This window comes from Cygnus atratus, chromosome 2 (genome assembly GCF_013377495.2).
Source record: "Cygnus atratus isolate AKBS03 ecotype Queensland, Australia chromosome 2, CAtr_DNAZoo_HiC_assembly, whole genome shotgun sequence".
NCBI lineage: Eukaryota > Metazoa > Chordata > Aves > Anseriformes > Anatidae > Cygnus > Cygnus atratus.
The window spans coordinates 159626149-159649354 of record NC_066363.1 but is presented as its reverse complement, the minus strand read 5'-3'; the positions used below and the strand labels follow the sequence as shown (position 1 = coordinate 159649354).

Sequence of the window (23206 nt, the reverse complement as noted above, 5' to 3'; positions counted from 1 at the left end):
GGACCCACGCCAACACCCCTGACAGAAGCCTTCCAACACCGTGCAAGACAGCTCTCAGACTGAGGACGCACCTCTGCGCTGTTCATGGCACGCGGGCTCACCAGCCGCGACTCCACTTTCCACAGCACAACAAAGCAAGCAAGCAAGGAAGGGGCCAAGCCCATGCTGTCAGGACACATGGCCAACATACCTCCTTCTTTCTTCCTCTTTCTCCTTTCCATAGCACCACCTTCTACGGCCGCTACTCTCTGCTGCAATGCCTTGCTCACTAGCACAATCCCTCGGGAGACCTTCTGGGGCTGCTCCCACCACAGGGTAGGGAGACCTTGGGGCTCTGGGAAAATCTGCTCTATGCAAGGGACATAGGCTGGTGGTCGCCCTCCAGGCACCTCAGAATGTGCACCTTCCACTTGACGCTCCCTCTTTTTCATGTTTTCCTCAATAAAATCCGCCTGCATCCCATATCCTCAGATGCCTCCTCTTCCTTTCTTCTCCCAACGCTCTTCCAACTTCACCCGACAAAAAGAAGAAAAAGCAGCGCTCAAGTGGCCATTAGGGCCCAAGCCTGGTGGTGTTCAAGAAGCATTTGGACAACGCTCTTACATAGCTCCTTGTCACTAAAATGGAAAGACATGATGGGCCACTCAGCAGACAATGAATTGCCTGCATGGTCACATACCAAGAGTTGCGGTCAACAGCTCGGTGCTCAGGTGGAGACCAGGGAGGAGTGGTGTCCCTCTGGCGTCTCTAGTGAGGCCAGTATGATTTAACAGAGTTGTCCGTCACACGGACACCACACATATGGTGCGAGACTCCTCGTGGATTGAGGATGCACCTTTGTGCCGTCGCTGAACCCACCGGGTCTTCAGCTCCACAACCACGGCTATTTCTCTCAAGGCATGAACCAGAGAAGCAAGGAAGTGGGCTATTCCGTGATGTTTGGAAACATGGCCGACTTACATTCTACCATTCTCCCACTTCTTTCCTTGACTTGCGCTGTCTCGTATGTCTGGTTCTCTCTGCTGCTATGACGTGCTCACCAGCCAAACGCCACCAGGGATCGACTACCTCTCTGCTGCTCCCATCACAGGGCTGGAAGATTTCCGTGCTCCGAGAAAATCTTCTGCGCACAATGATGACGTTGTTGGTCACCCTATGTGCATCAAGACCCCCCCGGGGATGTTCCACTTGCTGCTCCTTCCTTTCCATGCGCTTTCCTCAATAAAGTTCTCAAGCATGCCAGCCTGACGCTCCTCCTCTTCCCTTCTTCTCCCACTGCCCTTCCCACGTCTCTCAGTAAAAAGGCAAAGCTCAACGGGTCATCGGGGGCACGTCGAAAAGGGCCACCACACCTTCCAGCACGTCACACAAGACCTGCACTTGACCAAACAAAGGCTTGGGCACGCTAAGGCTCTTCTGCACATGCCCTCTGAAACAATCTCTCCGTGTCAGCACACACTCGACTGCTTCTCACCCAGCGGCATTCTCCCGCATTGACAACAGATGCAGTCACAGAATCCCTTCAGTTTGGAAGTAACCTCTGGAGACCATGTACTGCAAGCACCCTGCTCAAGCAGAGTCAGCTACAGCAGGCTGTCCAGGACATGTGCAGTTTGGTTTCTCATATCTCCAAGGATGGAAATCCAAAACCTCTGCTTGAGGTCCACTGCTTGACCACCCTCACAGGGGAAAAGGCTTTTCCTTCTCTTCCAAGGCAATTGCATCTCTCCTCTGTGGCGTCCACTCACTCTCTGTCCTGGCAGCAGGCAGTAACTGAAAATAGTCCTGGTTCCCTTGTCTTCATTCCTGCCCATCTGGGATTTAGAACAAGGAGGAGATTCAGCCTGAGCAGCCTTCTCTGAGGGTTGAAAACACCCAGCTCTCTCACCTTCTCCTCATATTGGAAGAGGCTCAAGGCCCTTCAGCATCTTGGTAGCCCTGCACTGGAATTGCTCCAGCATGTCCGCTTCCATGTTCCACTGGGGCGCCTCAAACTGGACAAAGGACTCCACAAGGGGCCTCACCAGTCCTGAAGAGAGATGACGGAGCACCTTTCTCATCGTGCCGGGCAACGCTCTTCCCCATGCCCTCCTGGAGCCTGGTGGCCTCTTTTGCCGCAAGGCTGCATTGCCGACTCATCGTCAGCTTGCTCTCCAACAGCAACACAAGGTCCTGTTCGGCAAAGCTGCCTGCCACTCTGTCGGACAAACACCATGTCCTGCTGCCGCGTGTTAGTCCTCCCCAGAGGCAGGAATTTGCTTTGCCCCTTCTGCAATTCATGATGTTCCTCTCTGCCCAGTTCTCCAGCCTCTGCACATCATTCTGAATGGTGCCACGTTCATCACGAGCATCAGACGCTCCTCCCCGTCTCGGGTCATCTGCAGAATTCCTGCGGGTCACTCCGTCCCATCACCCACCTCACTAATGAGGATATTATGGCCACAAGATAGAGCACAGGAAGTTCCGCACCAACATGAGAAAGAGCTTCTTCACGGTGAGGGTGACGGAGCACTGGAACAGGCTGCCCAGGGAGGTTGTGGAGTCTCCTTCTCTGGAGATATTCAAGGCCCGTCTGGATGCCTACCTGGGCAGCCTGCTCTAAGGAACCTGCTTTGGCAGGGGGGTTGGACCCGATGATCTTTCGAGGTCCCTTCCAACCCCGTCAATTCTGTGATTCTGTGATATTGAACAGTGCTGGCCTCACTGCCGAGCCCTGGCCTACACCGCTAGGGCCTTGCCTGCAACACCGCTCTGTGCCACTCAGCATAGCCTCTGCACCCAAGCAATCGGCCACTTTTCAGCCCACCCACTGTCCCTTTATCTATCCCATACTTTGTCCGCTTCTCTATGAGCGTGTCATGGGAGCAAGCGTCAAAGAAAGCCCTTACTAAAGGCTTTACTGAAGTTGAGCAGCAGCCACTGCTCTCCCCTCCTCCACTAAGCTGGTCACCTCAATTTAGAAGACGCTGAGGAGGCTCACGCGTGGACTTCCCTCTCAAATCGTGCTGACTACTCCCCATCACATTCCGGTTCTTCGTCTGCTCGACAGTGCTTTCCGGGAGGATTTCCCTTAGAACCTTCCCACGACTGATGTCAGGCCAACCAGCCTCTGGTTTCCCACACCTTCCTTCTTCACCTCCTTGAACACAGGAGCGCGGCGAGTCTCTTCCAGTCTTCGGAGCCTCTCCCACTCACCATGACCTTTCAAAGATAATTAGTAGTGGCCTCGCAAGGACACCACACAGCTCCCTCAGCATTCGTGGCTGCAACCCAGCAGGCCTCACGGAACAAGGCGCACCCAGTTGCACAGCCCCCTTCCTACCTTGCTTCATCTTCCTCAGCAACAAGCGCTACTCACCTCAGCAGCAAGCCAAAACCACCTCAGCCGAACGGGAACAGGCCTTGCCACTCGTCAGCCATGCCCGGGACCACCAGCCAGGAGGGGCTCACGGCTGCAGCCCGCGCACCATGCATGCCTCCAACTCCCTGCTGCAGGGACAAACCCTGCGTCTGACCATCAAAGCCTAGGCAGGGAAAGGGCCTCACCTTGGGCGCTCAGTGCTGAATAAGACCCCAAAAGCTCTGCCTCAGTCTCCCTGCCAAACCACTCCCCCTCAGCTCAGGGCTTGCAAGCTTTCAACGAGGCCTGGGAGGACAACGTCTGCTGTCGCAACACAGCTCTCCTCTGCTGATCAAACTACCACGCCACGCCTGCCGCAAGAAGAAAACACGCAGACTCCCTTCTCCCACCCAGGACCCTCCAAGCACAAAGGCCACCAAGCCACCGACCGATGCAGCACACCCAATGGGAAAGACGAGGAATAAACACAGGCGTAGGGAGTGGGCATTAAGGCAGGGAGGGAAAGAGTGCGATGCCAGTGCCAGCGCCTCACGCCCAGCACATCTGGGAAGCCCAGACCAGCCTGCATTATGGCGAAGCCAGCAAATAGGGCCCCCTCCTCACAACAATGCAGCCGCAAGCCGCACCGCACGAGTGATACGCCATGACCTCACTTCATAACAACCCACCTCTCTCATGCTTTGGCGCGTCTGCCGACTGCCCTCAAACGCACTCGCCATGCAAATCCATCCAAAGAGCCACCCTCACTTAAAAGCTGCCGCCAAGGCCACAGAGACACATCCTCAACAGAGAAAAGAACACGAGAGCGTTGTGGAAATGACAACATGCCCCACCTCATTACTTGCCAGGCTTTAGCATGTAAGAGCAGCTCACGCCAAATGCTGTCATGCGCAAAGGCTCTCTCGCCCCGCGGGCACTCACGGACCAGCATAAAAGCCGGCCCTGCGACTCGCACCCTCACACAATCTTCCGACGCCTTCTCCCCTGGCCCAACAAGGTGAGCCTGAACCCCGCTCCCCTCCTTCGCCCACCCCACCAGGCCTCTCTCTCCACACGCCCTTTCCCCTTAGCCTCAGCAGCCCTTCTTCCTCCCCCGCCATGCTCCCCACAACCCAGGCCTCCCCACTCTCTTGGCCTCCCCCAGCACTAACTGCTCAAGCCCCCAACACCCTCCGCCTTCCCAACACCCTCCGCCTTCCCAACACCTCACCTTCCCAACACCCTCTCTTCCAGGGACCCTCCACACCACAGACATGTCTGCTACGACATCTGCCGCCCTGCGGACCCACCCCGCTGGCTAACAGCTGCAACGAGCCCTGTGTCAGGCAGTGCGAGGACTCCGCGTCGTCATCCAGCCTCCGCCGTTGGTTCACCCTGCCAGGACCCATCCTCAGCTCCTTCCCAGAACACCGCCGTGGATCCTCCGCATCAGCTGCCGTGGGCAGCAACCTTAGCGCCCAGGGAGTGCCCATCTCCTCCGGGGATTCGGAGGCTTTGGCCTTGGAGGCTTTGGCTTCGGAGGTCTGGCTGCATCAACGGCGGAAGAGCCTGCTACCCCTGCTAAGGACCCACGCCAACCCCTGACAGAAGCTTCCAACACCGTGCAAGACAGCTCTCAGACTGAGGAGCAACCTCTGCGCGTTCATGGCACGCGGGCTCACAGCCGCGACTCCACTTTCCACAGCACAACAAAGCAAGCAAGCAAGGAAGGGGCCCAGCCCATGCGTCAGGACACATGGCCAAACATACCTCCTTCTGTTTTCTTTCTCCTTTATCATAGCACACCTTCTACGAGACTACACTGACAGCAATGCGCTATTGCTCACTAGCACAATCCGTAATGAGCACAAATCGGGAGACCGCTCCTCCCACCACGGTTAGGGAGACTTGGGGCGTCTGGGAAATCTGCTCTATGGCAAGGGACAATGTGTGGTCGGTTCGCCCCCCAGGCACACCTCAGAATGTGCACCTTCCCACTTGACGCTCCCTATTTTTTCATTTTTCCTCAATAATCCGCACTGCATCCCATATCCTCAGATGCCTCCTCTTCCTTTCTTCTCCAACGCTCTTCCAACTTCACCCGACAAAAAGAAGAAAAAGCAGCGCTCAAGTGGCCATTAGGGCCCAAGCCTCGGTGGTGTTCAAGAAGCATTTGGACAACGCTCTTACATAGCTCCTTGTCACTAAAATGGAAAGACATGATGGGCCACTCAGCAGACAATGAATTGCCCGCAGGTCACATACCAAGAGTTGCGTCAACAGCTCGGTGCTCAGGTGGAGACCAGGGAGGAGTGGTGTCCCTCTGGCGTCTCTAGTGAGGCCAGTATGATTTAACAGAGTTGTCCATCACACGGACACCACACATATGGTGCGAGACTCCTCGTGGATTGAGGATGCACCTTTGTGCCGTCGCTGACCCACCGGGTCTTCAGCTCCACAACCACGGCTATTTCTCTCAAGGCATGAACCAGAGAAGCAAGGAAGTGGGCTATTCCGTGATGTTTGGAAACATGGCCGACTTACATTCTACCATTCTCCCACTTCTTTCCTTGACTTGCGCTGTCTCGTATGTCTGGTTCTCTCTGCTGCTATGACGTGCTCACCAGCCAAACGCCACCAGGGATCGACTACCTCTCTGCTGCTCCCATCACAGGGCTGGAAGATTTCCGTGCTCCGAGAAAATCTTCTGCGCACAATGATGACGTTGTTGGTCACCCTACAGTGCATCCAAGACCCCCGGGGATGTTCCACTTGCTGCTCCTTCCTTTCCATGCGCTTTCCTCAATAAAGTTCTCAAGCATGCCAGCCTGACGCTCCTCCTCTTCCCTTCTTCTCCCAGTGCCCTTCCCACGTCTCTCAGTAAAAAGGCAAAGCTCAACGGGTCATAGGGGCACGTCGAAAAGGGCCACCACACCTTCCAGCACGTCACACAAGACCTGCACTTGACCAAACAAAGGCTTGGGCACGCTAAGGCTCTTCTGCACATGCCCTCATGAAACAATCTCTCCGTGTCAGCACACACTCGACTGCTTTCTCACCCAGCGCATTCTCCCGCATTGACAACAGATGCAGTCACAGAATTCCCTTCAGTTTGGAAGTAACCTCTGGAGACCATGTACTGCAAGCACCCTGCTCAAGCAGAGTCAGCTACAGCAGGCTGTCCAGGACCATGTGCAGTTGGGTTTCTCATATCTCCAAGGATGGAAATCCAAAACCTCTGCTTGAGGTCCACTGCTTGACCACCCTCACAGGGGAAAAGGCTTTCCTTCTCTTCCAAGGCAATTGCATCTCTCCTCTGTGGCGTCCACTCACCTCTGTCCTGGCAGCAGGCAGTAACTGAAAAATAGTCTGGTTCCCTTGTCTTCATTCTGCCCATCTGGGATTTAGAACAAGGAGGAGATTCAGCCTGAGCAGCCTTCTCTGAGGGTTGAAAACACCCAGCTCTCTCACCTTCTCCTCATATTGAAGAGGCTCCAGGCCCTTCAGCATCTTGGTAGCCCTGCACTGGAATTGCTCCAGCATGTCCGCTTCCATGTTCCACTGGGGAGCCTCAAACTGGACAAAGGACTCCACAAGGGGCCTCACCAGTCCTGAAGAGAGATGACGGAGCACCTTTTCTCATCGTGCTGGCAACGCTCTTCCCCATGCCCTCCTGGAGCATGGTGGCCTCTTTTGCCGCAAGGCTGCATTGCCGACTCATCGTCAGCTTGCTCTCCAAACAGCAACACAAGGTCCTGTTCGGCAAAGCTGCCTGCCACTCTGTCGGACAACACCATGTTCTGCTGCCCGGTGTTAGTCCTCCCCAGAGGCAGGAATTTGCTTTGCCCCTTCTGCAACTTCATGATGTTCCTCTCTGCCCTGTTCTCCAGCCTCTGCACATCATTCTGAATGGTGGCCCACGTTCATCACGTGCATCAGACGCTCCTCCCCGTCTCGGGTCATCTGCAGAATTCCTTCGGGTCACTCCATCCCATCACCCACCTCACTAATGGGGATATTATGGCCACAAGATAGAGCACAGGAAGTTCCGCACCAACATGAGAAAGAACTTCTTCACAGTGAGGGTGACGGAGCACTGGAACAGGCTGCCCAGGGAGGTTGTGGAGTCTCCTTCTCTGGAGATATTCAAGGCCTGTCTGGATGCCTACCTGGGCAGCCTGCTCTAAGGAACCTGCTTTGGCAGGGGGGTTGGACCCGATGATCTTCCGAGGTCCCTTCCAACCCCGTCAATTCTGTGATTCTGTGATATTGAACAGTGCTGGCCTCACTGCCGAGCCCTGGCCTACACCGCTAGGGCCTTGCCTGCAACACCGCTCTGTGCCACTCAGCAATAGCCTCTGCACCCAAGCAATCGGCCACTTTTCAGCCCACCCCACTGTCCCTTTATCTATCCCATACTTTGTCCGCTTCTCTATGAGCGTGTCATGGGAGCAAGCGTCAAAGAAAGCCCTTACTAAAGGCTTTACTGAAGTTGAGCAGGAGCCACTGCTCTCCCCTCCTCCACTAAGCTGGTCACCTCAATTTAGAAGACGCTGAGGAGGCTCACGCGTGACTTTCCCTCTCTAAATCCGTGCTGACTACTCCCCATCACATTCCGGTTCTTCGTCTGCTCGACAGTGCTTTCCGGGAGGATTTCCCTTAGAACCTTCCCAGCGACTGATGTCAGGCCAACCAGCCTCTGGTTTCCCACACCTTCCTTCTTCACCTCCTTGAACACAGGAGCGCGGCGAGTCTCTTCCAGTCTTCCGGAGCCTCTCCCACTCACCATGACCTTTCAAAGATAATTAGTAGTGGCCTCGCAAGGACACCACACAGCTCCCTCAGCATTCGTGGCTGCAACCCAGCAGGCCTCACGGAACAAGGCGCACCCAGTTGCACAGCCCCCCTTCCTACCTTGCTTCATCTTCCTCAGCAACAAGCGCTACTCACCTCAGCAGCAAGCCAAAACCACCTCAGCCGAACGGGGACAGGCCTTGCCACTCGTCAGCCATGCCCGGGACCACCCAGCCAGGAGGGGCTCACGGCTGCAGCCCCGCGCACCATGCATGCCTCCAACTTCACGGCATGCATGCCTCCAACTCCCTGCTGCAGGGACCAAACCCTGCGTCTGACCATCAAAGCCTAGGCAGGGAAAGGGCCTCACCCTTGGGCGCTCAGTGCTGAATAAGACCCCAAAAGCTCTGCCTCAGTCTCCCTGCCAAACCACTCCCCCTCAGCTCAGGGCTTGCAAGCTTTCAACGAGGCCTGGGAGGACAACGTCCTGCTGTCGCAAACAGCTCTCCTCTGCCTGATCAAACTACCACCCGCCAAGCTGCCGCAAGAAGAAAATACACAGCCTCCCTTCTCCCACCCAGGACCCTCCAAGCACAAAGGCCACCAAGCCACCGACCGATGCAGCACACCCAATGGGAAAGACGAGGAATAAACACAGGCGTAGGGAGTGGGCATTAAGGAAGGGAGGGAAAGAGTGCGATGCCAGTGCCAGCGCCTCACGCCCAGCACATCTGGGAAGCCCAGACCAGCCTGCATTATGGCGAAGCCAGCAAATAGGGCCCCCTCCTCACAACAATGCAGCCGCAAGCCGCACCGCACGAGTGACACGCCATGACCTCACTTCATAACAACCCACCTCTCTCATGCTTTGGCCGCGTCTGCCGACTGCCCTCAAACGCACTCGCCATGCAAATCCATCCAAAGAGCCACCCTCACTTAAAAGCTGCCGCCAAGGCCACAGAGACACATCCTCAACAGGAGAAAAGAACACGAGAGCGTTGTGGAAATGACAACATGCCCCACCTCATTACTTGCCAGGCTTTAGCATGTAAGAGCAGCTCACGCCAAATGCTGTCATGCGCAAAGGCTCTCTCGCCCCGCGGGCACTCACGGACCAGCATAAAAGCCGGCCCTGCGACTCGCACCCTCACACAATCTTCCTGACGCCTTCTCCCCTGTGCCCAACAAGGTGAGCCTGAACCCCGCTCCCCTCCTTCGCCCACCCCACCAGGCCTCTCTCTCCACACGCCCTTTCCCCCTTAGCCTCAGCAGCCCTTCTTCCTCCCCACCGCCACGCTCCCCACAACCCCAGGCCTCCCCACTCTCTTGGCCTCCCCCAGCACTACTGCTCAAGCCCCCAACACCCTCCGCCTTCCCAACACCCTCCGCCTTCCCAACACCCTCTCTTCCAGGGACCCTCCACACCACAGACATGTCCTGCTACGACATCTGCCGCCCCTGCGGACCCACCCCGCTGGCTAACAGCTGCAACGAGCCCTGTGTCAGGCAGTGCGAGGACTCCCGCGTCGTCATCCAGCCTCCTGCCGTGCTGGTCACCCTGCCAGGACCCATCCTCAGCTCCTTCCCCCAGAACACCGCCGTTGGATCCTCCGCATCAGCTGCCGTGGGCAGCAACCTCAGCGCCCAGGGAGTGCCCATCTCCTCCGGGGGATTCGGAGGCTTTGGCCTTGGAGGCTTTGGCTTCGGAGGCCTTGGCTGCATCAACGGCGGAAGAGCCTGCTACCCCTGCTAAGGACCCACGCCAACACCCCTGACAGAAGCCTCCAACACCGTGCAAGACAGCTCTCAGACTGAGGACGCACCTCTGCGCTGTTCATGGCACGCGGGCTCACCAGCCGCGACTCCACTTTCCACAGCACAACAAAGCAAGCAAGCAAGGAAGGGGCCAGCCCATGCTGTCAGGACACATGGCCAACATACCTCCTTCTTTCTTCCTCTTTCTCCTTTCCATAGCACCACCTTCTACGGCCGCTACTCTCTGCTGCAATGCCTTGCTCACTAGCACAATCCCTCGGGAGACCTTCTGGGGCTGCTCCCACCACAGGGTAGGGAGACCTTGGGGCTCTGGGAAAATCTGCTCTATGCAAGGGACATAGGCTGGTGGTCGCCCTCCAGGCACCTCAGAATGTGCACCTTCCACTTGACGCTCCCTCTTTTTCATGTTTTCCTCAATAAAATCCGCCTGCATCCCATATCCTCAGATGCCTCCTCTTCCTTTCTTCTCCCAACGCTCTTCCAACTTCACCCGACAAAAAGAAGAAAAAGCAGCGCTCAAGTGGCCATTAGGGCCCAAGCCTGGTGGTGTTCAAGAAGCATTTGGACAACGCTCTTACATAGCTCCTTGTCACTAAAATGGAAAGACATGATGGGCCACTCAGCAGACAATGAATTGCCCGCATGGTCACATACCAAGAGTTGCGGTCAACAGCTCGGTGCTCAGGTGGAGACCAGGGAGGAGTGGTGTCCCTCTGGCGTCTCTAGTGAGGCCAGTATGATTTAACAGAGTTGTCCGTCACACGGACACCACACATATGGTGCGAGACTCCTCGTGGATTGAGGATGCACCTTTGTGCCGTCGCTGACCCACCGGGTCTTCAGCTCCACAACCACGGCTATTTCTCTCAAGGCATGAACCAGAGAAGCAAGGAAGTGGGCTATTCCGTGATGTTTGGAAACATGGCCGACTTACATTCTACCATTCTCCCACTTCTTTCCTTGACTTGCGCTGTCTCGTATGTCTGGTTCTCTCTGCTGCTATGACGTGCTCACCAGCCAAACGCCACCAGGGATCGACTACCTCTCTGCTGCTCCCATCACAGGGCTGGAAGATTTCCGTGCTCCGAGAAAATCTTCCGCGCACAATGATGACGTTGTTGGTCACCCTACGTGCATCCAAGACCCCCCGGGGATGTTCCACTTGCTGTTCCTTCCTTTCCATGCGCTTTCCTCAATAAAGTTCTCAAGCATGCCAGCCTGACGCTCCTCCTCTTCCCTTCTTCTCCCACTGCCCTTCCCACGTCTCTCAGTAAAAAGGCAAAGCTCAACGGGTCATCGGGGCACGTCGAAAAGGGCCACCACACCTTCCAGCACGTCACACAAGACCTGCACTTGACCAAACAAAGGCTTGGGCACGCTAAGGCTCTTCTGCACTTGCCCTCTGAAACAATCTCTCCGTGTCAGCACACACTCGACTGCTTTCTCACCCAGCGGCATTCTCCCGCATTGACAACAGATGCAGTCACAGAATCCCTTCAGTTTGGAAGTAACCTCTGGAGACCATGTACTGCAAGCACCCTGCTCAAGCAGAGTCAGCTACAGCAGGCTGTCCAGGACCATGTGCAGTTGGGTTTCTCATATCTCCAAGGATGGAAATCCAAAACCTCTGCTTGAGGTCCACTGCTTGACCACCCTCACAGGGGAAAAGGCTTTCCTTCTCTTCCAAGGCAATTGCATCTCTCCTCTGTGGCGTCCACTCACCTCTGTCCTGGCAGCAGGCAGTAACTGAAAATAGTCTGGTTCCCTTGTCTTCATTCCTGCCCATCTGGGATTTAGAACAAGGAGGAGATTCAGCCTGAGCAGCCTTCTCTGAGGGTTGAAAACACCCAGCTCTCTCACCTTCTCCTCATATTGAAGAGGCTCCAGGCCCTTCAGCATCTTGGTAGCCCTGCACTGGAATTGCTCCAGCATGTCCGCTTCCATGTTCCACTGGGGAGCCTCAAACTGGACAAAGGACTCCACAAGGGGCCTCACCAGTCCTGAAGAGAGATGACGGAGCACCTTTCTCATCGTGCTGGCAACGCTCTTCCCCATGCCCTCCTGGAGCCTGGTGGCCTCTTTTGCCGCAAGGCTGCATTGCCGACTCATCGTCAGCTTGCTCTCCAACAGCAACACAAGGTCCTGTTCGGCAAAGCTGCCTGCCACTCTGTCGGACAACACCATGTCCTGCTGCCCGGTGTTAGTCCTCCCCAGAGGCAGGAATTTGCTTTGCCCCTTCTGCAATGTCATGATGTTCCTCTCTGCCCAGTTCTCCAGCCTCTGCACATCATTCTGAATGGTGCCAACGTTCATCACGAGCATCAGACGCTCCTCCCCGTCTCGGGTCCTCTGCAGAATTCCTGCGGGGTCACTCCGTCCCATCACCCACCTCACTAATGGGGATATTATGGCCACAAGATAGAGCACAGGAAGTTCCGCACCAACATGAGAAAGAACTTCTTCACAGTGAGGGTGACGGAGCACTGGAACAGGCTGCCCAGGGAGGTTGTGGAGTCTCCTTCTCTGGAGATATTCAAGGCCCGTCTGGATGCCTACCTGGGCAGCCTGCTCTAAGGAACCTGCTTTGGCAGGGGGGTTGGACCCGATGATCTTTCGAGGTCCCTTCCAACCCCGTCAATTCTGTGATTCTGTGATATTGAACAGTGCTGGCCTCACTGACGAGCCCTGGCCTACACCGCTAGGGCCTTGCCTGCAACACCGCTCTGTGCCACTCAGCAATAGCCTCTGCACCCAAGCAATTGGCCACTTTTCAGCCCACCTCACTGTCCCTTTATCTATCCCATACTTTGTCCGCTTCTCTATGAGCGTGTCATGGGAGCAAGCGTCAAAGAAAGCCCTTACTAAAGGCTTTACTGAAGTTGAGCAGCAGCCACTGCTCTCCCCTCCTCCACTAAGCTGTCACCCTCAATTTAGAAGACGCTGAGGAGGCTCACGCGTGACTTTCCCTCTCTAAATCCGTGCTGACTACTCCCCATCACATTCCGGTTCTTCGTCTGCTCGACAGTGCTTTCCGGGAGGATTTCCCTTAGAACCTTCCCAGCGACTGATGTCAGGCCAACCAGCCTCTGGTTTCCCACACCTTCCTTCTTCACCTCCTTGAACACAGGAGCGCGGCGAGTCTCTTCCAGTCTTCCGGAGCCTCTCCCACTCACCATGACCTTTCAAAGATAATTAGTAGTGGCCTCGCAAGGACACCACACAGCTCCCTCAGCATTCGTGGCTGCAACCCAGCAGGCCTCACGGAACAAGGCGCACCCAGTTGCACAGCCCCCCTTCCTACCTTGCTTCATCTTCCTCAGCAACAAGCGCTACTCACCTCAGCAGCAAGCCAAAACCACCTCAGCCGAACGGGGACAGGCCTTGCCACTCGTCAGCCATGCCCGGGACCACCCAGCCAGGAGGGGCTCACGGCTGCAGCCCCGCGCACCATGCATGCCTCCAACTCCCTGCTGCAGGGACCAAACCCTGCGTCTGACCATCAAAGCCTAGGCAGGGAAAGGGCCTCACCCTTGGGCGTTCAGTGCTGAATAAGACCCCAAAAGCTCTGCCTCAGTCTCCCTGCCAAACCACTCCCCCTCAGCTCAGGGCTTGCAAGCTTTCAACGAGGCCTGGGAGGACAACGTCCTGCTGTCGCAAACAGCTCTCCTCTGCCTGATCAAACTACCACCCGCCAAGCTGCCGCAAGAAGAAAACACGCAGACTCCCTTCTCCCACCCAGGACCTTCCAAGCACAAAGGCCACCAAGCCACCGACCGATGCAGCACACCCAATGGGAAAGACGAGGAATAAACACAGGCGTAGGGAGTGGGCATTAAGGCAGGGAGGGAAAGAGTGCGATGCCAGTGCCAGCGCCTCACGCCCAGCACATCTGGGAAGCCCAGACCAGCCTGCATTATGGCGAAGCCAGCAAATAGGGCCCCCTCCTCACAACAATGCAGCCGCAAGCCGCACCCCACGAGTGATACGCCATGACCTCACTTCATAACAACCCACCTCTCTCATGCTTTGGCCGCGTCTGCCGACTGCCCGCAAACGCACTTGCCATGCAAATCCATCCAAAGAGGCACCCTCACTTAAAAGCTGCCGCCAAGGCCACAGAGACACATGCTCAACAGGAGGAAAGAACACGAGAGCGTTGTGGAAACGACAACATGCCCAACCTCATTACTTGCCAGGCTTTAGCATGTAAGAGCAGCTCACGCCAAATGCTGTCATGCGCAAAGGCTCTCTCGCCCCGCGGGCACTCACGGACCAGCATAAAAGCCGGCCCTGCGACTCGCACCCTCACACAATCCTCCCGACGCCTTCTCCCCTGCGCCCAACAAGGTGAGCCTGAACCCCGCTCCCCTCCTTCGCCCGCCCCACCAGGCCTCTCTCTCCACACGCCCTTTCCCCCTTAGCCTCAGCAGCCCTTCTTCCTCCCCACCGCCACGCTCCCCACAACCCCAGGCCTCCCCACTCTCTTGGCCTCCCCCAGCACTACTGCTCAAGCCCCCAACACCCTCCGCCTTCCCAACACCCTCCGCCTTCCCAACACCCTCTCTTCCAGGGACCCTCCACACCACAGACATGTCCTGCTACGACATCTGCCGCCCCTGCGGACCCACCCCGCTGGCTAACAGCTGCAACGAGCCCTGTGTCAGGCAGTGCGAGGACTCCCGCGTCGTCATCCAGCCTCCTGCCGTGCTGGTCACCCTGCCAGGACCCATCCTCAGCTCCTTCCCCCAGAACACCGCCGTTGGATCCTCCGCATCAGCTGCCGTGGGCAGCAACCTCAGCGCCCAGGGAGTGCCCATCTCCTCCGGGGGATTCGGAGGCTTTGGCCTTGGAGGCTTTGGCTTCGGAGGCCTTGGCTGCATCAACGGCGGAAGAGCCTGCTACCCCTGCTAAGGACCCACGCCAACACCCCTGACAGAAGCCTCCAACACCGTGCAAGACAGCTCTCAGACTGAGGACGCACCTCTGCGCTGTTCATGGCACGCGGGCTCACCAGCCGCGACTCCTCTTTCCACGGCACAACAAAGCAAGCAAGCAAGGAAGGGGCCAGCCCATGCTGTCAGGACACATGGCCAACATACCTCCTTCTTTCTTCCTCTTTCTCCTTTCCATAGCACCACCTTCTACGGCCGCTACTCTCTGCTGCAATGCCTTGCTCACTAGCACAATCCCTCGGGAGACCTTCTGGGGCTGCTCCCACCACAGGGTAGGGAGACCTTGGGGCTCTGGGAAAATCTGCTCTATGCAAGGGACATAGGCTGGTGGTCGCCCTCCAGGCACCTCAGAATGTGCACCTTCCACTTGACGCTCCCTCTTTTTCATGTTTTCCTCAATAAAATCCGCCTGCATCCCATATCCTCAGATGCCTCCTCTTCCTTTCTTCTCCCAACGCTCTTCCAACTTCACCCGACAAAAAGAAGAAAAAGCAGCGCTCAAGTGGCCATTAGGGCCCAAGCCTGGTGGTGTTCAAGAAGCATTTGGACAACGCTCTTACATAGCTCCTTGTCACTAAAATGGAAAGACATGATGGGCCACTCAGCAGACAATGAATTGCCCGCATGGTCACATACCAAGAGTTGCGGTCAACAGCTCGGTGCTCAGGTGGAGACCAGGGAGGAGTGGTGTCCCTCTGGCGTCTCTAGTGAGGCCAGTATGATTTAACAGAGTTGTCCGTCACACGGACACCACACATATGGTGCGAGACTCCTCGTGGATTGAGGATGCACCTTTGTGCCGTCGCTGACCCACCGGGTCTTCAGCTCCACAACCACGGCTATTTCTCTCAAGGCATGAACCAGAGAAGCAAGGAAGTGGGCTATTCCGTGATGTTTGGAAACATGGCCGACTTACATTCTACCATTCTCCCACTTCTTTCCTTGACTTGCGCTGTCTCGTATGTCTGGTTCTCTCTGCTGCTATGACGTGCTCACCAGCCAAACGCCACCAGGGATCGACTACCTCTCTGCTGCTCCCATCACAGGGCTGGAAGATTTCCGTGCTCCGAGAAAATCTTCCGCGCACAATGATGACGTTGTTGGTCACCCTACGTGCATCCAAGACCCCCCGGGGATGTTCCACTTGCTGTTCCTTCCTTTCCATGCGCTTTCCTCAATAAAGTTCTCAAGCATGCCAGCCTGACGCTCCTCCTCTTCCCTTCTTCTCCCACTGCCCTTCCCACGTCTCTCAGTAAAAAGGCAAAGCTCAACGGGTCATCGGGGCACGTCGAAAAGGGCCACCACACCTTCCAGCACGTCACACAAGACCTGCACTTGACCAAACAAAGGCTTGGGCACGCTAAGGCTCTTCTGCACTTGCCCTCTGAAACAATCTCTCCGTGTCAGCACACACTCGACTGCTTTCTCACCCAGCGGCATTCTCCCGCATTGACAACAGATGCAGTCACAGAATCCCTTCAGTTTGGAAGTAACCTCTGGAGACCATGTACTGCAAGCACCCTGCTCAAGCAGAGTCAGCTACAGCAGGCTGTCCAGGACCATGTGCAGTTGGGTTTCTCATATCTCCAAGGATGGAAATCCAAAACCTCTGCTTGAGGTCCACTGCTTGACCACCCTCACAGGGGAAAAGGCTTTCCTTCTCTTCCAAGGCAATTGCATCTCTCCTCTGTGGCGTCCACTCACCTCTGTCCTGGCAGCAGGCAGTAACTGAAAATAGTCTGGTTCCCTTGTCTTCATTCCTGCCCATCTGGGATTTAGAACAAGGAGGAGATTCAGCCTGAGCAGCCTTCTCTGAGGGTTGAAAACACCCAGCTCTCTCACCTTCTCCTCATATTGAAGAGGCTCCAGGCCCTTCAGCATCTTGGTAGCCCTGCACTGGAATTGCTCCAGCATGTCCGCTTCCATGTTCCACTGGGGCGCCTCAAACTGGACAAAGGACTCCACAAGGGGCCTCACCAGTCCTGAAGAGAGATGACGGAGCACCTTTCTCATCGTGCTGGCAACGCTCTTCCCCATGCCCTCCTGGAGCCTGGTGGCCTCTTTTGCCGCAAGGCTGCATTGCCGACTCATCGTCAGCTTGCTCTCCAACAGCAACACAAGGTCCTGTTCGGCAAAGCTGCCTGCCACTCTGTCGGACAACACCATGTTCTGCTGCCCGGTGTTAGTCCTCCCCAGAGGCAGGAATTTGCTTTGCCCCTTCTGCAATGTCATGATGTTCCTCTCTGCCCAGTTCTCCAGCCTCTGCACATCATTCTGAATGGTGCCACGTTCATCACGTGCATCAGACGCTCCTCCCCGTCTCGGGTCATCTGCAGAATTCCTGCGGGGTCACTCCGTCCCATCACCCACCTCACTAATGGGGATATTATGGCCACAAGATAGAGCACAGGAAGTTCCGCACCAACATGAGAAAGAACTTCTTCACAGTGAGGGTGACGGAGCACTGGAACAGGCTGCCCAGGGAGGTTGTGGAGTCTCCTTCTCTGGAGATATTCAAGGCCCGTCTGGATGCCTACCTGGGCAGCCTGCTCTAAGGAACCTGCTTTGGCAGGGGGGTTGGACCCGATGATCTTTCGAGGTCCCTTCCAACCCCGTCAATTCTGTGATTCTGTGATATTGAACAGTGCTGGCCTCACTGACGAGCCCTGGCCTACACCGCTAGGGCCTTGCCTGCAACACCGCTCTGTGCCACTCAGCAATAGCCTCTGCACCCAAGCAATTGGCCACTTTTCAGCCCACCTCACTGTCCCTTTATCTATCCCATACTTTGTCCGCTTCTCTATGAGCGTGTCATGGGAGCAAGCGTCAAAGAAAGCCCTTACTAAAGGCTTTACTGAAGTTGAGCAGCAGCCACTGCTCTCCCCTCCTCCACTAAGCTGTCACCTCAATTTAGAAGACGCTGAGGAGGCTCACGCATGACTTTCCCTCTCTAAATCCGTGCTGACTACTCCCCATCACATTCCGGTTCTTCGTCTGCTCGACAGTGCTTTCCGGGAGGATTTCCCTTAGAACCTTCCCAGCGACTGATGTCAGGCCAACCAGCCTCTGGTTTCCCACACCTTCCTTCTTCACCTCCTTGAACACAGGAGCGCGGCGAGTCTCTTCCAGTCTTCCGGAGCCTCTCCCACTCACCATGACCTTTCAAAGATAATTAGTAGTGGCCTCGCAAGGACACCACACAGCTCCCTCAGCATTCGTGGCTGCAACCCAGCAGGCCTCACGGAACAAGGCGCACCCAGTTGCACAGCCCCCCTTCCTACCTTGCTTCATCTTCCTCAGCAACAAGCGCTACTCACCTCAGCAGCAAGCCAAAACCACCTCAGCCGAACGGGGACAGGCCTTGCCACTCGTCAGCCATGCCTGGGACCACCCAGCCAGGAGGGGCTCACGGCTGCAGCCCCGCGCACCATGCATGCCTCCAACTCCCTGCTGCAGGGACCAAACCCTGCGTCTGACCATCAAAGCCTAGGCAGGGAAAGGGCCTCACCCTTGGGCGCTCAGTGCTGAATAAGACCCCAAAAGCTCTGCCTCAGTCTCCCTGCCAAACCACTCCCCCTCAGCTCAGGGCTTGCAAGCTTTCAACGAGGCCTGGGAGGACAACGTCCTGCTGTCGCAAACAGCTCTCCTCTGCCTGATCAAACTACCACCGGCCAAGCTGCCGCAAGAAGAAAACACGCAGACTCCCTTCTCCCACCCAGGACCTTCCAAGCACAAAGGCCACCAAGCCACCGACCGATGCAGCACACCCAATGGGAAAGACGAGGAATAAACACAGGCGTAGGGAGTGGGCATTAAGGCAGGGAGGGAAAGAGTGCGATGCCAGTGCCAGCGCCTCACGCCCAGCACATCTGGGAAGCCCAGACCAGCCTGCATTATGGCGAAGCCAGCAAATAGGGCCCCCTCCTCACAACAATGCAGCCGCAAGCCGCACCCCACGAGTGATACGCCATGACCTCACTTCATAACAACCCACCTCTCTCATGCTTTGGCCGCGTCTGCCGACTGCCCGCAAACGCACTTGCCATGCAAATCCATCCAAAGAGCCACCCTCACTTAAAAGCTGCCGCCAAGGCCACAGAGACACATGCTCAACAGGAGAAAAGAACACGAGAGCGTTGTGGAAATGACAACATGCCCCACCTCATTACTTGCCAGGCTTTAGCATGTAAGAGCAGCTCACGCCAAATGCTGTCATGCGCAAAGGCTCTCTTGCCCCGCGGGCACTCACGGACCAGCATAAAAGCCGGCCCTGCGACTCGCACCCTCACACAATCCTCCCGACGCCTTCTCCCCTGCGCCCAACAAGGTGAGCCTGAACCCCGCTCCCCTCCTTCGCCCGCCCCACCAGGCCTCTCTCTCCACACGCCCTTTCCCCCTTAGCCTCAGCAGCCCTTCTTCCTCCCCACCGCCATGCTCCCCACAACCCCAGGCCTCCCCACTCTCTTGGCCTCCCCCAGCACTACTGCTCAAGCCCCCAACACCCTCCGCCTTCCCAACACCCTCCGCCTTCCCAACACCCTCTCTTCCAGGGACCCTCCACACCACAGACATGTCCTGCTACGACATCTGCCGCCCCTGCGGACCCACCCCGCTGGCTAACAGCTGCAACGAGCCCTGTGTCAGGCAGTGCGAGGACTCCCGCGTCGTCATCCAGCCTCCTGCCGTGCTGGTCACCCTGCCAGGACCCATCCTCAGCTCCTTCCCCCAGAACACCGCCGTTGGATCCTCCGCATCAGCTGCCGTGGGCAGCAACCTTAGCGCCCAGGGAGTGCCCATCTCCTCCGGGGGATTCGGAGGCTTTGGCCTTGGAGGCTTTGGCTTCGGAGGTCTTGGCTGCATCAACGGCGGAAGAGCCTGCTACCCCTGCTAAGGACCCACGCCAACACCCCTGACAGAAGCCTCCAACACCGTGCAAGACAGCTCTCAGACTGAGGACGCACCTCTGCGCTGTTCATGGCACGCGGGCTCACCAGCCGCGACTCCTCTTTCCACGGCACAACAAAGCAAGCAAGCAAGGAAGGGGCCAGCCCATGCTGTCAGGACACATGGCCAACATACCTCCTTCTTTCTTCCTCTTTCTCCTTTCCATAGCACCACCTTCTACGGCCGCTACTCTCTGCTGCAATGCCTTGCTCACTAGCACAATCCCTCGGGAGACTTTCTAGGACTGCTCCCACCACAGGGTTGGGAGACCTTGGGGCTCTGGGAAAATCTGCTCTATGCAAGGGACATAGGCTGGTGGTCGCCCTCCAGGCACCTCAGAATGTGCACCTTCCACTTGACGCTCCCTCTTTTTCATGTTTTTCTCAATAAAATCTGCCTGCATCCCATATCCTCAGGTGCCTCCTCTTCCTTTCTTCTCCCAGCACTCTTCCAACTTCACCTGACAAAAAGAACAAAAAGCAGGGCGGAACTTGTGATCAGGTCCTAAGCCTGCTGGTGTTCAAGAAGAATTTGGACAACGCTCTTACATAGCTTCTTGTTACTAAATCGGGTAGACATGTATTTGATATTTTAGAATAATTGCTGAAGATGACGCAGTGAGGCTAAATAGTTGTCCAACTGTTTAGAGAAGGTTCAGTGTTGAGGAAACTTTTAGGCTCAGATACGGAGGATATGCAATGAAGTATTTACATGATGTTCCTTTGGCAACAAAGCCTGTAACCTAGGTATTGGTAACACCACGTAATCTTGGTGTGCTGACTCTAAGAGACATAGTATGGAGAGTGGGGCAGAGCGAATACACTGGCCAGACTCTGTGACGTCCCTTCAGGGATTCGGAACCGGACGGTATTGTGGAACTGACAGACTGTATGGGCAGCCCTGACTCTAACTGATAACCAAATTATGGCCTTTTGGCGACCTTATAATCTCATTATAATTCCAAACACACCTCCATCCCATAGGGTACCCACCTCCAAGGTGTGAGTACCCTTCAGTGAGCATGTGCCCTGCATTTCTGAGCTCATACCTTTAAAAAAAGGTTTAAAAAAATATACCAATCACAACAAAGACTGTATGACTAGAGTCACTGATATACCACCTAAAAGTAAAAAAAATTGTAGAAAAATAGACTGGGATCAGTTGATGCACCGAACCTGTCTTTCCCCCCATAGTGTGGAAATTGCCTATTGGGTGAGATTCAAACTCTCGCTTATACTGAGAGCTTCGCCAGGAAACCTAACATTGTCCATAGAGTTGTTTCATAAGTTAGCACAGGTGTAGTTGGTTGTGTTTGTCATAAAATTGGTATTTGCACATGCTTTGCAGACAATGTATTTATCTCCGGCAATCCAAAAGAACTTGTACTCCTGTTGCTTCAATAAACTTCACCAGTCATTTACTAGACTGAAAGTGTATTGTGCTATTTGTGAATCTGTGACCATGATTAATGCGACTGTGCTTATAGTGCTGAATGCACTAACTCTGCATCCGTGATCGTGATAATTCAATATACATTGAATGTAACTGGACTTATAGTGGCAGGCAGCTTTGCCGAACAGGACCTTGAGTCAGTGATGTAGCCTTGCGGCAAAAGAGGCCACCAGGCTCCAGGAGGGCATGGGGAAGAGCATTGCCAGCAAATTGAGGAAGGCACTCCGTCATCTCTCCTCAGCACCGGTGAGGCCCGTTGTGGAGTCCTTTGTCCAGTTTGAGGCGCCCCAGTGGAACATGGAAGCGGACATGCTGGAGCAATTCCAGTGCAGGGCTACCAAGATGCTGAAGGGCCTGGAGCCTCTTCAATATGAGGAGAAGGTGAGAGAGCTGGGCGTTTTCAACCTGCAGAGAAGGCTGCTCAGGCTGAATCTCCTCCTTGTTCTAAATCCCAGATGGGCAGGAATGAAGACAAGGGAACCAGACTATTTTCGGTTACTGCCTGCTGCCAGGACAAATGTGAGTGGACGCCACAGAGAAGAGATCATAGAATCATAGAATCATAGAAACACAAGATTGGAAAGGACCTACAAGATCATCTAGTCCAACCGTTCTCCTATCACCAATGCTACCCACTAAGCTATTAAACCATACCTCGTTGCACCTCGTCCAGGCGCTTCTTAAACAGTGCCAGAGATGGTGACTCCACTACCTCCCTGGACAGGCCATTCCAGTGCCTGACAACTCTTTGAGAGAAAAAGTTTTTCCTGATATCTAATCTAAATCTCCCCAGGTGCAACTTGTGGCCATTTCCTCAAGTCCTATCATTAGTTATCTGGGAGAAGAAGCCGACACCCTCCTCATCCCAGCTTTCCTTCAGGAAGTTGTAGAGTGCAATGAGATCTCCCCTGAGCCTCCTCTTCTCCAGACTAAACAATGTCAGCTCCCTCAGCCATTCCTCATAAGATTTGTGCTCCAGACCCCTCACCAGTTTTGTTGCCCTTCTCTGGACACGTTCCAGGGCTTCGATGTCTTTCTTGTAGTGAAGGGCCCAAAGATGAAATTGCCTTGGAAGAGAAGGAAAACTTTTCCCCTGTGAGGGTGGACAAACAGAGGAACAGGTTACCTATGTGTAGTGGGTTTATGTGGCAAGGTTTTGGTAGCAGGGTGCTGCAGGGGTGGCTTCTGTGAGAAGAATCCAGAAGCTGCCCCATGTTAGATAAGGGCCAGTTTCATCCGCATCCCCCATCCGGGACTCACTGCTGCTGCTCAGAGCCGAGCCAATAAGTGATCTTGTTTGTGCCTCTGTGAGAGGCCTCTGTAGAACCCCTCTTGGAACAACTCCAGGCTGGAGCGGGGCCTACGCAGGAGCAGGTGATCTGGCAGGAGCTGATACCCATGTGGCACCCATGTTGGAACAGTTTGCTTGTGATCGATGGACTCCATGATATGGACACATATTGGAGCAGTTCTTGAAGAGTTGCTGCCTGCGCGCAGCCCATGCAGGATCAGTTCAGGAATGTCTGCATCCCATGGGAGGGACCCCACTTTGGAGCTGGGAAAGAAAGGGAGTGAGAGAGCAGTTGTGGTGGAGCTCAGCTGCCCACCTGAGTAAAACCACCACAACAGACGATTAATTTTTGGGTCCTCATCCTTGGAGATACTGAAAACCCAACTGCACATGGTCAGAACAGCCTTAGTGTACTGTGGGAGTCCACTCTTCTCCTGCGCTTGACATAAGTGTGGCAGAGGCTTATGAACCAGAATAGGCCTTCCTCGACTGGCACGAGTCCAAGGAAGGTACTCTTCCTTGACATCAGAGTCGAAAAACAGTTTGACTACGTGTCAATCACTTTATCTTATAAATATAGCAGCCAGAGAAAAATGTGGTGGAGTATATTTTTCTCCAACTCAGCTATGGTTTAGGATTAACTAATGTTACATCAGT

At 55.3% G+C, this 23206-nt stretch overlaps 1 protein-coding gene and 2 pseudogenes across 1 annotated transcript; all 3 read left to right on the top strand.

The window, feature by feature from the left end:
* The first annotated feature begins 4247 nt into the window (after positions 1 to 4247).
* Positions 4248 to 9887, top strand: LOC118257943 (uncharacterized; annotated as a pseudogene).
* A 3938-nt stretch (positions 9888 to 13825) lies between these two features.
* Positions 13826 to 14821, top strand: LOC118257942 (feather beta keratin-like; annotated as a pseudogene).
* A 4010-nt stretch (positions 14822 to 18831) lies between these two features.
* LOC118257941 (uncharacterized) lies at positions 18832 to 19753 on the top strand. Its single transcript, XM_035566406.1, has 2 exons — positions 18832 to 19175; positions 19408 to 19753. The coding sequence occupies exons 1-2, from the start codon at positions 18832 to 18834 to the stop codon at positions 19751 to 19753; spliced, it is 690 nt and encodes a 229-aa protein (XP_035422299.1).
* The last annotated feature ends 3453 nt before the right edge of the window (positions 19754 to 23206 follow it).